Source organism: Girardinichthys multiradiatus, chromosome 19 (assembly GCF_021462225.1).
Source record: "Girardinichthys multiradiatus isolate DD_20200921_A chromosome 19, DD_fGirMul_XY1, whole genome shotgun sequence".
Classification (NCBI taxonomy): domain Eukaryota; kingdom Metazoa; phylum Chordata; class Actinopteri; order Cyprinodontiformes; family Goodeidae; genus Girardinichthys; species Girardinichthys multiradiatus.
In genome coordinates, this window is record NC_061811.1 from 7,874,139 (window position 1) to 7,890,599 (window position 16,461).

The 16,461-nt window shown below is 39.3% G+C and overlaps 1 protein-coding gene and 1 long non-coding RNA gene across 2 annotated transcripts in view; one reads left to right on the forward strand and one right to left on the reverse strand.

Annotated features, from left to right (window-relative positions):
* The first annotated feature begins 403 nt into the window (after positions 1–403).
* The window catches only part of ltk (leukocyte receptor tyrosine kinase), a 109,068-nt gene continuing 93,010 nt past the window's right edge, over positions 404–16,461 (forward strand). Inside the window, exon 1 of the mRNA XM_047345210.1 lies at positions 404–622. Coding sequence (XP_047201166.1) covers positions 580–622 — 43 coding nt within the window. The 5' untranslated portion in view covers positions 404–579. The remainder of the gene's footprint in view (positions 623–16,461) is intronic.
* LOC124855394 lies at positions 11,521–12,543 on the reverse strand. Its single transcript, XR_007035072.1, has 3 exons — positions 12,348–12,543; positions 11,993–12,056; positions 11,521–11,844 (listed from the first exon to the last, which is right to left on the reverse strand). It is a non-coding gene; the product is annotated as an uncharacterized LOC124855394 (long non-coding RNA).

Genomic DNA, 16,461 nt, shown 5'->3' on the forward strand with positions numbered 1-16,461 from the left:
AGGAGTCGCATGTGAGCTTTATTTAGATCTTAGTCCTATAAAAACACAGTTATGTTTACAGGCTACTCTCATTATGATCAAAATAAAACTGTTAATTTCAACCTTCCGGTTTGTTTTTAGATGATCTCATTTCCTAATCAAATAAATCTGTGCAATATTCCTTTTAAATTTGAGCCAAATTTTGATTAGTTTTATGATCTGCTCCTGATCTAGCGGCAGGAGCGCTCTCCTCAGAGACCAAAAACTGCGCATGAACGCACATCCTGTCAGCGGGCATGCGAACACCAGAACAGCTCCGGTACCGGGACTGAGGAGCCCCTCAGGCACGGTGACTAACTGAGACGGGGGTAGAGGGGGAGGGTTATGGTTCTGTCGTCACTGGGAGCTGCAGCAGCAGCAGCATCAGCATCAGTGGAGAACAGCAATATTGCGCAACTTGGAGAAATAACTCCACAGTCCGTCCGGAGGAGCGCGCAAGTGTTCGTCTGCTGAGGCGCGTCCAGGTCCGGGCTTTGATGAGGGAGTGATTGAACCAGGACCACCCCTCGCTGACGCTGTGCAGCCGAAAACAGGAAAGTCATGGATTTTAGGAGAAAACATCTCCCCGTCGTCATTTTGTTAAGTAAGTAGTCATTTTATTGGTTACTTTTAGGAGATTTACTGCAGGGGACCAAAGTTTTCTATTTCTTTTTACTATTTTCAGCTTTGAAGTTAATGATTTTGTGCATATGCGCTGCGTTTTTATTCACTCACTGCTGCTGTTTCGCGCTGGCTCCTCAGTGCGGTCCCGTGTTGTGACCGAGCCTGTTGCAGCGTGATTGCATCCCTTTCAAAGCCACGGACCACACATTTCTCACCCCGGTTTCCACGCACACATCTCCACTAGGGGAAAAATAAAAATAAAAAATAGATGGCATCTGTGTAGCAGTCATTTTCTCAAGAGGCGTACTTGAAGAAATTTGATTTACATTCATTTACACTGCAGCGGGGGACAAGACTTGGCACGAAAACTGCTTTCCTGACAGTGAGCAGAATGACTTCCATAAAACACGCCGCTGTTGGGTTTGTTTGGACTAAACAAAGAAATCTGACTTCAGCTTAGAGAGGAAGACAGTAAATTGTGTCTTAATAAACCTAAGTGAAAATGGTAGTTTTTTAAATTTTTTTATTAACAACTAATTTTCACAGTTTACATGTGGTTTATCACGTTTTTACATGCATGTTGTCATATCAATGGTTTGAGTGTAAATAATCAGGAGAGACTGACACCAGAGCATATTTATAAGTCATTATTTCAGAGATGGTTTCTCTTCTGATTTAATTTCTATGAACTTCTTCATCCAGCACATTAGATGAGTTATCTGATGGTTTTATTCACAATAAATATATAAAACATTTCTTATTTCTTGCTTTACTTATATTTGAGAGATTCTAATGTGGGCCGTTGATTCAACCTTTCCCCCCTCCTGTTTAACAAGACCCCAGTTTTTCTTTAACAAGCAGGACACATGCAGGCAACTTCTGAGGTCACAGTGACTGGATCACTGGAAGTGGTTCTTACCGCAGTCAGTCACTTAAAAGTGTCGAGGGTGAGCTTTGCCAAATTTCACAGCATCAAGTCATTTCTTCCTCTCTGTCCAAGTCCTGCAGCATGCAGCACAGACTGGGAAATGTTTTCCATTTCCAACTAACACTTAAGGAATCCCTGTGCTGTGTATTTATGTTTTAAAGTCACAAAATGTTCTATTTGAAATTTTCTACATAAGCTTATTTTTCTATTAGCTGAATGACTACATGTTTATAAGGAAAACAACAGCGGTTAATGCTGACTGTAAAGAATGCATCATTCTGATTGTCTTTGAAGTTGGATTTTGGATTTGGGAATGACGTCACAGTAGCAGGTCAAAAAGAACTGTGGGATTTGTTTACCGTTATATGATAATTGACAATTAAAATCTACCTTTTCCATTCAAACACTACATGTTCATGTTCACAAATACGGTTTTGCATGTCCAGAGTCCAGATCCAGATTTGCATTCATACATATTTAAGAAAATTTAAAATACAAACAATTATACCAGATTTAACTGGATGCACAACTTTTAAAAAGTTCTGTCAAAACATCTGCAATTGTCTCGTTAGACTTTTCCAAAAGTCTTGAAGTTCATCAAGATATTTTATTGGCAAACGTGAAATGAGCCTTTGTGTTTTTTGGGGTCAGCAGTGGTTTAGGCTTTTGAACTCTCTCATTGATGTCATTTTTGCCCAGTCTCTCTTTCTTGATGTTGAACCTTGAACTCTGACCTTAAGTGAGGCTTGCAGTGCTTTAGATGTTGTTCTGTGTTGTTTTTTGACCTCCTGGATAAGCCAATGTGCTCTTGGAGTAATTTGATAGACTGACCATTCCTGGGAAGGTTCCCCACTGTTCCATATTTTCTTTATTTGTAGATAATGTCCCTCACTGTGGTTCTGTCAGGATCTGCCATTTTGGACTTTGTTTTGGTTTTGTGTTTGTTTTGACTTAGCAGTTTATTTGGGTTTATTTACTCCTGCATTGTGCTTAGTTTTGTTAGTTCTTCCTCCTGGCCTTAGACTCCTTTGTGTTATTATTTAACCAGTACTTGTTCCCCTTAATGTTTTTATTATTTTTTTTTTTCTTGCTCTGCTCTTGGTGGAGGACGCACGTGTTTTCTCTCCCTCCCTCTTGCCTGCTTCTGCATCTGCTTTTGTCTGTGTTTTTCTCAGAGCCTCGCTTTGCATATCCTCCAAACTTGTAAATGATAGATTTGGTCAGCTGGACTCTCAACGTAATTGATTGAATTTTTTCGACGGGAAGACAGGGTAAAGGAGAACCCTCCTGCCCAGCCGGTACATTCTTCTCTGGATACACAATGGATTCCTGGCAGCAGTGGAAGCTTGTGTGCTTGACTACAATGTCGGTTGAGGACGCAGAAGACGTTTATATATTTGGATTTTTGATTACAGGATTTCTGCTTTTTGGAGCCGGTGGTTACCTGACTTATCGAGTGAGTAGCAAAACGTGGGCAGCTGTTCAAAGCATCCCAAAGCTGCCTGCGATGCTGGATGGAATCTGCAGAGCGATCAATGCTCAGACTGAATTGTTAAGAGAGCTAAGCTGCAAGCTGGATACGGTTCTTGAACAGAATCGTAGCCTGGAAGCGGCTTTTGGAATCAGAGGTCAAAGGATTTAATCATGGAGAAGGTTGTTCGCTCCAGAACTGCAGGAAAGTCCCAGAAATGTGGATAGTTGGATTCGCAATTGAAAGATAACAGTAAAAACTCTTAAAGTGGTTGGAAATCCACACAACTGCTTGAACCACAACATTTATTGTTTTTCTAAATCTGGCGCCCCAACGTGGCCTTGGCAACGTCTGCTAAGTGGCTATCGACAAAGTATCTCCTGGATGTTATGTAAACATGGCGCTCTTTCCCAGCACCCCCCTACCAGCTGTGACCCAGATAAGACTTTACGGCCGATTGAGAAAACGTCCATCTCTCTCCTCAAGAACAATGGCGCTCTATCTGTGACAGTCTAATTCTTGCACACACAATCACAGTTATATATTTGCACCCCCAGGATTCCACCGCACTCTTGCAAAATATTTTCTCCTTGTGTTGCTTAGCCCTGCACCTGATTGCGTGATTTCATTACTGTTTCATATATTTTTAGTTTTATCAGAAGGATTACCAGCGAAGACCAAACATTACTAGTAATTTGGACTTTAGCTGCTCTTACACCAATGACCCAGCTTTCTTAGTTAGACTACAATGGACTGTTATTACTTAGTTCAACTTCAGTACCAGTAAAAGCAATATATTATTAGCACCTGAAAATGTGGATTAAAGCTGTTTTGTACCAGTGACTCAGCTTCCTTAGTTAGAATTCAGTGGAATGATGAGACTATCAATATTATCATCTTCTTTTAGCATAAGATGCTTTATTATTAAGAGTGGCTCGGAACCAATTTCTACCAGTAAACCTGGAAGGATTATTAATTATTATTACTCCCAAGGATTATTAATATCATAATACCATTCACCTTCCCTGTATATAAGCTTACCGGTTTCATTTGTGCCCCGTCGCCTCGTTCTGCCAGATACCTGCTATCGCCTGTCATGCTCCTGGTCTGTTTCCAGTTCAGCTCCTGTAAGTTTCTGTTCAACTTGTCTACTGTTCCTGAATTCCTGGCTGGGCATCCTGCATTGCTAGTCTCCAAATAAATATAGAACAAAACCCGAGTATCTTCCTGCAAGCTGGTCCGACCCCAAAGCCATTCTTGACAGGTTCACTGGGAGCCCAAAACCTCAGGGACTCCAGTTAGCTGATATCTTAGAAACAAAATCAGTAGCTCTGCTTCTAGGTTGGTTTAGATAGGTTGTTTTTTTTTTTAAACATATGGGGCCAAATGGTGCTGTATGTTCAATATTTCTTGTGACCTTAATTTTTATAGTGCATTTTTACATATATCTGACTTCACAAAGCATTGTCCTTGGCACAAACAGCAATGTGCACAAGTCAGACATTTTTGGAATGTGATGTTTTGGTACTTTGTTGTTTAATGGATTTTTCATCATATTTTATCATTTGTGTCACCATAATGATGAAAATAAAAAACAAGCTCTGTTCGGTGTAAGTTTGGTTTTGGACTAGATATAATAAAATGCACTGTCCTGTAACTGATGGGTTGCTGGTTGGAGCTCCCACTCTGTCCATCTCAGTCAGTGTATCCTTGGGCAAGACACGTCACCTACTTTGGCTGCTGATGGTGATCAGAGGGCCCGTTGGCACCTGAGTATGGCAGCCTTGCTTCTGTTAGTCTGCACCAGGGCAGCTGTGGCTGCAATATACAGGTCCTTCTCAAAATATTAGCATATTGTGATAAAGTTCATTATTTTCCATAATGTCATGATGAAAATTTAACATTCATATATTTTAGATTCATTGCACACTAACTGAAATATTTCAGGTCTTTTATTATCTTAATACGGATGATTTTGGCATACAGCTCATGAAAACCCAAAATTCCTATCTCACAAAATTAGCATATCATTAAAAGGGTCTCTAAACAAGCTATGAACCTAATCATCTGAATCACCGAGTTAACTCTAAACACCTGCAAAAGATTCCTGAGGCCTTTAAAACTCCCAGCCTGGTTCATCACTCAAAACCCCAATCATGGGTAAGACTGCCGACCTGACTGCTGTCCAGAAGGCCACTATTGACACCCTCAAGCAAGAGGGTAAGACACAGAAAGACATTTCTGAATGAATAGGCTGTTCCCAGAGTGCTGTATCAAGGCACCTCAGTGGGAAGTCTGTGGGAAGGAAAAAGTGTGGCAGAAAACGCTGCACAACGAGAAGAGGTGACCGGACCCTGAGGAAGATTGTGGAGAAGGGCCGATTCCAGACCTTGGGGGACCTGCGGAAGCAGTGGACTGAGTCTGGAGTAGAAACATCCTGAGCCACGGTGCACAGGCGTGTGCAGGAAATGGGCTACAGGTGCCGCATTCCCCAGGTCAAGCCACTTTTGAATCAGAAACAGCGGCAGAAGCGCCTGACCTGGGCTACAGAGAAGCAGCACTGGACTGTTGCTCAGTGGTCCAAAGTACTTTTTTCGGATGAAAGCAAATTCTGCATGTCATTCAGAAATCAAGGTGCCAGAGTCTGGAGGAAGACTGGGGAGAAGGAAATGCCAAAATGCCAGAAGTCCAGTGTCAAGTACCCACAGTCAGTGATGGTCTGGGGTGCCGTGTCAGCTGCTGGTGTTGGTCCACTGTGTTTTATCAAGGACAGGGTCAATGCAGCTAGCTATCAGGAGATTTTGGAGCACTTCATGCTTCCATCTGCTGAAAAGCTTTATGGAGATGAAGATTTCATTTTTCAGCACGACCTGGCACCTGCTCACAGTGCCAAAACCACTGGTAAATGGTTTACTGACCATGGTATCACTGTGCTCAATTGGCCTGCCAACTCTCCTGACCTGAACCCCATAGAGAATCTGTGGGATATTGTGAAGAGAACGTTGAGAGACTCAAGACCCAACACTCTGGATGAGCTAAAGGCCGCTATCGAAGCATCCTGGGCCTCCATAAGACCTCAGCAGTGCCACAGGCTGATTGCCTCCATGCCACGCCGCATTGAAGCAGTCATTTCTGCAAAAGGATTCCCGACCAAGTATTGAGTGCATAACTGTACATGATTATTTGAAGGTTGACGTTTTTTGTATTAAAAACACTTTTATTTTATTGGTCGGATGAAATATGCTAATTTTGTGAGATAGGAATTTTGGGTTTTCATGAGCTGTATGCCACAATCATCCGTATTAAGACAATGAAAAACCTGAAATATTTCAGTTAGTGTGCAATGAATCTAAAATATATGAATGTTAAATTTTCATCATGACATTATGGAAAATAATGAACTTTATCACAATATGCTAATATTTTGAGAAGGACCTGTAGCTTAAGAAATGAAACCATCTGAATAAATAATCACCATTCTAAATAGTTTCAGAAGGAATCAAAAGCAAGAAGTTAAAACAAAAAAAACAAAACAAAAACTTTAAGCTACGGAAACACAGAGCTGCCACCCAGGCAGCTACATCACGTTATAATGGGATAACTTTATTGTTCTAACAAAATACTGTTTATCTTTGAACAATATAATATTGTGTTATTACAATATAGTATTTATACTGCATGAATGTGGTCATCTACTGTGCAAACATCAAAAAGATATTGTTAGAAGAAAAACCTTGTCAGAACACATAAAACATTTCAGTCAGAAGTGGCATCAGTCGCTACTTCAACATTTCCAAACGCTTCAGTTTGTCGTAGAAGTCAAGATGCCACATTAATGTGGGGTAAGTTGAGGCCAATTTTGTTTTTTTATCAACCCCTTAAAGGGGTCCAGATGTATCTGTAAATGGCTCACTGTGTTCTGCGTGACAACACAAACCCCCTGAATGCTGTTCAGGTGGTGTAGTTTGTATCCACCGGGCCTCCCCTTGCCCCTCCAATTGATCAATGAAAACTGCTGCAACCTCAGTCAGAACAGACTTATTCTTCCTCCTGTTCAGAAACACGTGTTTTATGTTTCTTCTCAGTGTATGCATGATTATCTCAATACTGTCCAAGTTGCTGAATAACAACAAAATCTTTCCATGGCTCAATCCAAGCATGAAACAGAACTTAATCAGCATCTGTAGATGAGACATTTTCTCAGTTGCTGATCTGCACCATCATCAACTTCATTATGTTATAAGGTAAACATATATTATGTCTAGTAAAATCTATGAACATATAACATGAAAGCTTTGTTGTTCAGTGTAATTTGTATGTTTGTAAAATATACTATCACTTTACTACACTATAATATTTATATTGTAAGAACGTAAAGTTTTTTCTTATATGTACATTGCAGTAACATGTTATTGTTCAATCTTGAAATGTATATTGTAATAACATGGCAATATATTGTACAAAGATACAAAGTATATTGTTAGAACAATAAAGTTTTTACACTTTACCATTATATAGTTTTATTTATTTTTGCTTGGGTGGCAGCTCTATGCTTCCGTATTACGCTTTCAAAAAAAGGCAGAAAAACAAACAGAAATTGAATATTACTAACTATTCTTCTTGTCAAAATGAAGAAAGGTCCTTTAAGTGATAAAGTCAGAGATTTTTACCAAATGTTGTGATTATTGTTTAATTTTTTTCCTTTTATTATTCTATTGATATATTTTATTATTTCATTTAATTTTTCTTTTTCCTTATTTATACAATTTTTTCTTTGTTTTAAATTTATTGTTTTCTTTTCATAGGTTTTTTAATTTATTAAACTTCTTCTTTTGTCATACTATGACGACATGTGATCAGTACTGAGTTTACAGACAGTTAAGCAACCAGCTTGTTAAGGTGACAGGGTACTAATTATTTCTGAACTGCCACGTAAAATGAAGACATCTTAAATATTCTTTCACTGCCTGCATTGTGTGGCTTTCTTCATTTTGATGGTCCCCTGCTTTTTACAACTTGAAACCTGTTTACTAAAAGCAGGAAATGTGACACATGAGCTAGAGAGTTGGAAGATATTTGAAATCTGCCAGCAGCAGCCAGTCAGTTCAAGGAGCGATAAAACCTGAAGTGAGAAAAGTTATTTAAACACACAAACAGCATCTAAACCGTGAGTAAATACCTGTCAGGTAGGGACAATATAAACATAGTTATGAAAAAGTGCACGACTATTGAACCTATATATGAAAAACCTTGCCTCAAAATATTGCACAGTGATAATGTTACCAATGTAAAAAATATTGCAGAAGAACACTGAATTTTCTACTCCTTTGGTGTGTTTAAAACAGAATCTGTGTTGCTTATACTGTCTCTTTAACAGTTCAGTATTGCATTTGGTTATTGTGAAGCATTGTGATTTATTTCCTCAACCTCCATTTTTTCATCTCAATATTGTGAGCAAAGGGTCTCCAGAACTTCAAGAGGGAATTTCCTCTGATTTGGTACGGGGATTTAATTCAATTAAATTAAATTCAGTTTTATTTATATAGCGCCAATTCACAACACGTCGTCTCAAGGCACTTCACAAAAGTCAGGTACATACATTCCAATTAATCCTAACCATTGAACAGTGCAGTTGGAGTTAGTTATTTATTCAAATTGGATAAAAAGTGTTTCTGTCTAAGGAAACCCAGCAGATTGCATCCAGTCAGTGACTTGCAGCATTCACTCCTCCTGGATGAGCATGTAAAGACAGTGGACAGTCACTGGCGTTGACTTTGCAGCAATCCCTCATACTGAGCATGCATGTAGCGACAGCGGAGAGGAAAAACTTCCTTTTAACAGGAAGAAACCTCCAGCAGAACCAGAATCAGGCTCAGTGTGAGCGGCCATCTGCCGCGACCGACTGGGGGTTTGAGAGACCAGAGCAGAGACACAAAGAGAACAAAGAAGCACTGATCCAGTAGTCCTTTCTATGGGAAGGAAAAGTAAATGTTAATGGATGCAGCTCCTTTAGTCGTTTCACCTAGAAAGAAAGAACAGATAAATTCTGAGCCAGTTTTCAAGGTTAGAGTCTGAAAGAGAACACATATAGTTAGTTACAGTAAAAGCTCAGTCAATCGCCATGTCTTGGAGAGAGAAAGGGTTAAACACCGAAAGACAGGGCTATGTGGATCATCGGTAGAGGGTGAGCATTAAGTTGTTGCCAGCAGAAGCTTGGACGATGCCCCTCTCCAGAAAGGTGTCACAGGTAGACACAGAGTCAGGCCAGGTGTAGCTTCTAGGAAGAGAATAGAGAGAACATAAAGTTAAAAGCTGAAATAACAGCAAATAATGCAAAATTGGAGAGTAGTGTGAGAATGTAGCGAAGAGAGTGAAAGTGGTCATTATGTCCTCCAGCAGCCTAAGCCTATAGCAGCATAACTACACAGAAAGTTTCAGTTCAGATTATTTATTTTCAACAATGTCGTCTCAAGGCACCCCACAAAGGGTCCCACTGATGGTCATTGTTATACTAAAAACCACAAGGATTGGGATACCTCTCTCTGTCAGACTGATTATAACCATTGGAAAAGAGAAGGGGTCATACAGGTAGCAGAAACGGAGGGTGTGTTTGCACCTCAACCATAACTGAGCCGGTTTAGGCTAAACCTGACTCCCCCTTACTCCAACCAACAGGGAGGGAGGAAGGCTCCCTCCCTGATAAACTAAGCCACTCTAACTATAAGCTTTATCAAAAAGGAAAGTTTTAAGCCTAGCCTTAAAAGTAGACAGGGTGTCTGCCTCATGGACTAAAACTGGGAGCTGGTTCCACAGGAGAGGAGCCTGATAACTAAAGGATCTGCCTCCCATTCTACTTCTACAGACTCTAGGAACCACCAGTAAACCTGCAGTCTGAGAACGAAGTGCTCTGTTAGGAACATATGGAACAATCAGATCTCTGATGTATGATGGAGCTAGATCATTAAGGGCTTTATATGTGAGGAGGAGAATTTTAAATTCTATTCTGGATTTAACAGGGAGCCAATGAAGGGAAGCTAAAATAGGAGAAATATGATCTCTCTTTTTAATTTTCATCAGAACTCTTGCTGCAGATTTATTGGGGCTCAGGGATGACATGATGCGGTCAAAGGTTGAGGTGACGTCTTAAAGATGTTTTTTACCTTGAGTTAAGGGTTCGTAAAATTTACGTAAAAATATGAAATCAGTAAAAAAAAAGAAAAAAAAAGAGACTTTTTTTTCAAAATCAATAATGCGGTTGCATGTGTGAGTTGTAATTATAATTACCCACAACATTCAAACTCATGTCATTAGGAGTTAGCATGCCTACCATCATATAAAGTGCATCTGATTAACCACAAATAAGCTTCATTTCTTTTAAGTGGCTTTTCCTGACATTTCATTGGTCCAAAGAGAGCTTCCAAAGCATCAGAGGGATCTCATGGTCAAAAGGTATCAATCAAAAGAAGTGTACAAAAGAATTTCCAAAGCATTAGATATACCATAGAATACAGTGAAGACAAACATGTCTAAAACTGGAAGTCCCTTTAGAAATTATGAAAAGACGAGAAGAAAATTGGTTAAGAAGGCTGCAAACAGGCCTACAGTAACATTAGGAATGAGTGCCAGGAATTTCTGGCAAGGGGTTTGGGGTAGGATGGTAAGATGAAAGCCCTTTTCTTATTCTAAATTTAGCAAAAAAAAAACACGTCTGAAGTCTCCCAAAAGCAATTAGGAAATATGTTATGGTGCAATGAACTCAAGGTTGAACATTGTGCAAAAAGAAACTTGACATTACCAAAATAACACCATTTGCACTCTGAAGCATGTTGGTGGCTACTGGGAAATGTTCACTGGCATTTCATTGGCATGAAGGCCAAACAGTACAGATTTGAAATCCTACCCAACATCGATGGAGGATTACAAGCAGGCTTGTTTGGTTTGTTTTTTACCCAAAAGCCCTGGGATTTAAAGCCCCAGGATTTGTTTTTCACAGGTAAATTTAATCATGTGGATTTGAGTGCCTTCTGTTTCTTCTGCTCAGAAAAGCCACAGAGCATTTATTTAAATCAGCGTATGGTTAAGTTGTGAAGTAAACTGCAATACACCTACAATCCAGGTGATGGCATTACTCCTTTGCTCCCTTTAAAAGACTCTTGACCAATGAATAATTTGTTTTTTTAACTGATAATAGTAGATTAGCTGCTTTAGAGTTATACAGTTGATTAATTCCTTCCATCATTCCTTAATTTGCACTGGATCCATAAGCAGGAAAAGTTTAAATCATTATTTTACATTTAATTTTTTACCAACCTGCATAAGGACACGGTTGTTGGTTTACAACTGCATTTCAACCTGGAAAGACTCACATAATGGAGAAACAACAAGATGACGGTTAAAGAGGTTATTAATGAAAGATTATTTCTTTGGTGCTCGGACCCCTGAGGAAGACATTAACGCTGAGGATGAAGTTGACTTGAATAAACATCTTAGGATTATGATTAGGTACGTCTTCCCCCGCTGGGATCCCATCCTGGTGGTGGCATGGGCCTTGGTATGGAAGGATTTGGGAGCCTATGGTGGAGAAGGGGTGGAGGAGGGTCGAAGCTCAGCAGGAGAGCGGTGTCTTCCATGCAGAAGGTCTTTAAAAGTGATGCCCTGGGAGATGATTGGCTGAGGAGGAGTGCGGACCTGCCGTTGATTGGAGTAGCCAGTGAGGAGTGACTGGACGTGGTGGGGTGGTGAGCCTTCCATGTTGAATTTTCGTTTAATCAATTATTTCAATAGGCAAACTCATATCAGATATCTACAACACAAACAGGAAAACGTTTCCACAAAAAATTTATTTATTAGAATAAAAAAAACTGGTAATTAGTCCAGAAGTACAGGCAATTGATACCGACTGCTCCTAAAATCAAATTAATGGTATAAAAGCAATAGATTTGTTTACTCACTGCTGCCATTACTGCAGCTGGTGGTGCCATGCCTCGCTGCACACAACCATGCCCCTATAAGAATCTAGGGGAAACATGAAAAGTCCTACCTCAGAATAGGACATCTTACCCATGAAAACAAGGGCCTGGGAAAGCGAAATTAACCGAGTAAATCTGTATCAAAATGCACACTGGGCTTTCCAAAAGCATTGAAAAAGAGGCCATTTAGGACTTGAAACTTGACTGTGACTATGGGCAAAAAACGTGAGACCTAAATTTGTCAGGACTTGAACAACGGACGAACGCAGAATGCAGACTAGCAGGCAGCATGACGGTAGGTAAAAAACAATTAAATAAAAAACAAAAACTCACTCACAGATGAGGCAGGAACAAAACAACAAACGGGCAGGCAAGACAGGCATGGCATGATCCAAACAAGACATGAGCATGATCTGAAAATGATTCCGCGATGAATAACTGAACAGGTGTGTATTTATGGAGCGTGACCAGGTGAAACACAAAGACAGATTAATTGGTGCAGGTGATCCGAATAAACTTAATTGACAGAAGAACAAAATGTGGCTGGAGCAAAACAGAGACTCTTGAACACAAACTAACAGAAACTAGAAAAACATGAAACCAAAGCGTAACCAGATCCGAAAACCAAACTTGACAAAACATGAACAAGATGACAAAACTAAAGCATGACCAGAAAAACAAACAGAAACATGATTCAAAAATCTAACAAAAATAATAATAATAATAAACAGAAGAACGATTCAAAATCTTAACTGTGAAAAACAAAGAAAAAACCCGAAACCAAAAAACCAAACAAACCCAAATCATAACAAAATTAGTCAGTATCAATATCAGCTATGATTTTATTAATGTCTCCATAAGGAAATTTGCCTTGCAGCCAGGTGGAAAACATAAAAAACACAATAACTCTACAACAGTAGCCAGAACAGTAAAGAAGGTCAAATATCAATACAAGTGTCAGTTAAAACAATCAGATTAAAATGACAAAGCAATCAGATTTTAAATTTATCCAAAACATGGCCTGAGTAATAAAACAGTTTTTCTATCTGTTGGTCCTTGCTTTAGGCTCTCTAAATATCTTTCCAGATAGGAGGAGCTTAAATTTACTATTAAGTAGGTGATAAAGAGTGGAGATTGTCTTTTGTGTGACTCTGTTTAATAATGTTTGTGTGTGATCAGATAATTTGGTGCCAATAATTTTGGTCTTTGTTTCATCCTGTTTTGGTCTCTTACTGAAAGGTTGCTGAACCAGGTGATAAAAGCATAACACATGTGACTTGCGGACAAAAGGCCAGACTTGGATTTGCCCATAAAAAACTTCAAACTTGATCTGGACTTTCCTCTCAAGAATTAAGACCTGACTTGGGTTTAGCTTTTATAGACTTAAGATATGACAGCTTCAACTTTATTTTGAAATTACCTTTCAAAGACTAGAGACTTACTTTGGACTTGCCACTCAACAACTTAAAGCCTAACTTAGGCTTGCCCCTTAAAGGGGACTTTTCATGCTTTTAAATCCTTCCTTTTTACACTTAACTCATTCAGTTGTGGTCTATATAAAGTGGAACTGCAATGCTTTGGTCTGAACTCCTGCATCTGAGAGCAACTCCTTTTGGTGCCGTCTCTTTAACTGCTACTGAGCCACTTCACACCCTGCCCTCCTACAGGTCAAGGTGCACTGAGCTTTAACCCTTAACCCGCCGCAGAAAGAAGACAAAAACTGCAAAAACAATGCAAAACTCTTAATGTAATAATAATATTCAAAACATGCAGTACAGTTCTGTACTCAAGGAGCTAAAAGCAGCACACAGCACTAACATCAGCAGGCACGGGGGCTACTGCTATCAGAACAATGCTCAGGATGTCATATCAACACACAATAAATTCATGTCTAAAATAAAGTTTGTTGTCATTTTAACATTATTTGCAGCTTACCGCTTTGCTGCGTCCGTTGTTTTATATTGACAGAAGGAACTGACCCCTTAATCGGGTGATTTCCGCAATCTACTGGCAGAGGTTGCTGAAGAACTCGTCCTTGAAGTGGGAAATTGGAATTACCCCAAAAATGTGGGTAGATTTCCATGAAAAATAAAATGTAACCAGACACTTCCAAGAGGTTCTGATGCTGCGGGACAGTGTAATGAATTGTGTGGGTTAATAAATCCAACAACCGAAACAAAGTTAACCTCTTTCAGTGTAGGCATACTTGAGCTTGGACTATAAAATCGCAGCAAGAAATAAATATGGTGGATACGGAAGTCCGTGACCTTATTTAGACCTTATTTAGATGTTTAGACTTGACCTTAGACTTGGAGGAAAAAATAACTTGCAAACTAACACACATATCAGTTTCTGTATCTAGAACTATATTCATCTGTATGCATTTCAGTCACATTTCAACATGAACCCAAAAGTGTGAAAAAAAGTAAGTCAGACATTTTGCCCTTTGTCCCACTGACAAAATATATTTTTGCTTGAACTGATCAAAATGGGTTTACAATGACATGGAGCCCAGGCAGTAAAAGTGTTGGGCTTCAAGACTGCTTTTGTCCCTAATCCATCTTGTTTCTCTGGAGTTTCCATGTGCTGTTGTTCCCCCACCTTCTGAATGAGCAATAGTCTTTCAGAGGGCTGGCTCCTCTGTCGGTGTTGCAAAGCTGCTGGTTGGCCGGGGGATCGCTGCTGATCAAGTGTACTTACCGTTTAATGACACCAACACAGGCGTCACAAAAAGATGGAGATGGAAGATCAAAGCAGTGCCTGAGGGCCATCCCTCTCCTCGTTGGAGAGCAGGCAGCTGTGCTGCAATTGCTTTCAAGGGAGACTGTGGATTTAGTTTCAAGATGTTTCCTGCCTTTTAGTAACAAATGTGAAAAGACAGTGAAGAATAGCATAATTCAGGAAAATAGGAGAAAGATAGACACAGGAAGTAAAAAACATCACAAAGACTCTTGGAATGAAATTTAAAATAAGACATGTTTTTGACTGCTGAAAATGCATTAAATATATTTTTTCTGCTGTGACTACATACCCTTGAAAAAAAGATCCAATGTACAGTGCTGTGAAAAAGTATTTGTCCCCTACATAATTCTTTTGTTTGTTGCTTTTTTGTTGCAGTTCACTGTGTTAAATTATTAACCAAACTTAACATAAGATAGAGATTAATAGTAAATAAAAAACAGTATTAATAAGATGATTAGGATAGTCAACATGTGTTTTACATCACTGTTGAAGAATGTTGCCAAACTCTTCTTTGCAGAATAGTTTTAATTTAGCCAAACTGGAAAGTTTTAGACATTGAATGTCCTGTCTAAGGTCATGACGCAGCGTCTTCATCGAATTTAAGAAATTGACTTTCTGTTGCACTTTATATCATTGTCCTGCTGCATAGCTTTGTATGCCTGAGGGGTTTCCTGCCTGAACAGTTTATTTAAAAATCTGCCAATACATTTCAAGCAGATTTTAAATCTGGAGTTTAACTAGGTTGATCCAAAAACTTAATCCTTTTACCTGCTAGGAGGTGGACTTACTGGTGTGCTTTGGATCATTGCCATGTTGTATAAACCACATGTTCTTGATCGCAAGCTCACAAAGGGATGTTTGGACATTTTTCTTCAGGATTTTCAAGTTGACAACAGAAATTGTGGGTCTGTTAGTTAGAGGAAGTTCTCTAAGTCCTAAAGCAGGACAGCGGGCCCAGACCAATACCATTATCACTACCACCACCATGTTTGGCTGTAAGTTTAATATTCTTTTTCTGAAATGCAGTGTTTGTTTACATCACTTGATGTAAAACATAAAAAAAATATCAATTTTTGTCTCACTAGTCCTCAGAGTATTTCCCCAAAAGATAGTCAATATGTTTTTCTGTCAAATGTGTAACATTCCTTTGTGTTAGTTTTGGTCAGCAGTGGTTGGCCTTAAAACCAGTTGTTGAATCATGAACTCTGACCTTAACTGTGGCAAGTGAGGCCTGCAGTGCTATAAATTTTGTTCTGGGTTCTTCTGTGAACTCCTGGATGACTCCTTGATGCTCTCTTGAAATAATCTTGGTAGGCTGGCCACTCCTGAGAAGGTTCACCAATGGATTTGTACCCTCTACAAACGGATAAATGTCGGCGGCGGTTTGTGTTGCAACTTGAGATTTTAGCCTACTTCATGTTGTCATGACAGGTGCTATTTAAGAGATTACTGGTATTAGTCAGGTATTGGTGAAATTAAACTCAACCATCCAAAAAGTTTAATAATCTTGGTTAATGAATCAGTTACAAGAGTGTTTATTGACTCTACAGGCCAGGCAATAGACAGACCTGGGTGTTGCCATTGGAATTTCACAGCTTTCCCAAACTGGCTAAAATAGGAATTCACAATGGGGAGAAATAAGTTTTCACATAGGGCCAGGTTTGTTTGAATAGCTTTTCCCTTTAAAATATGAAATCATAATGTGAAAA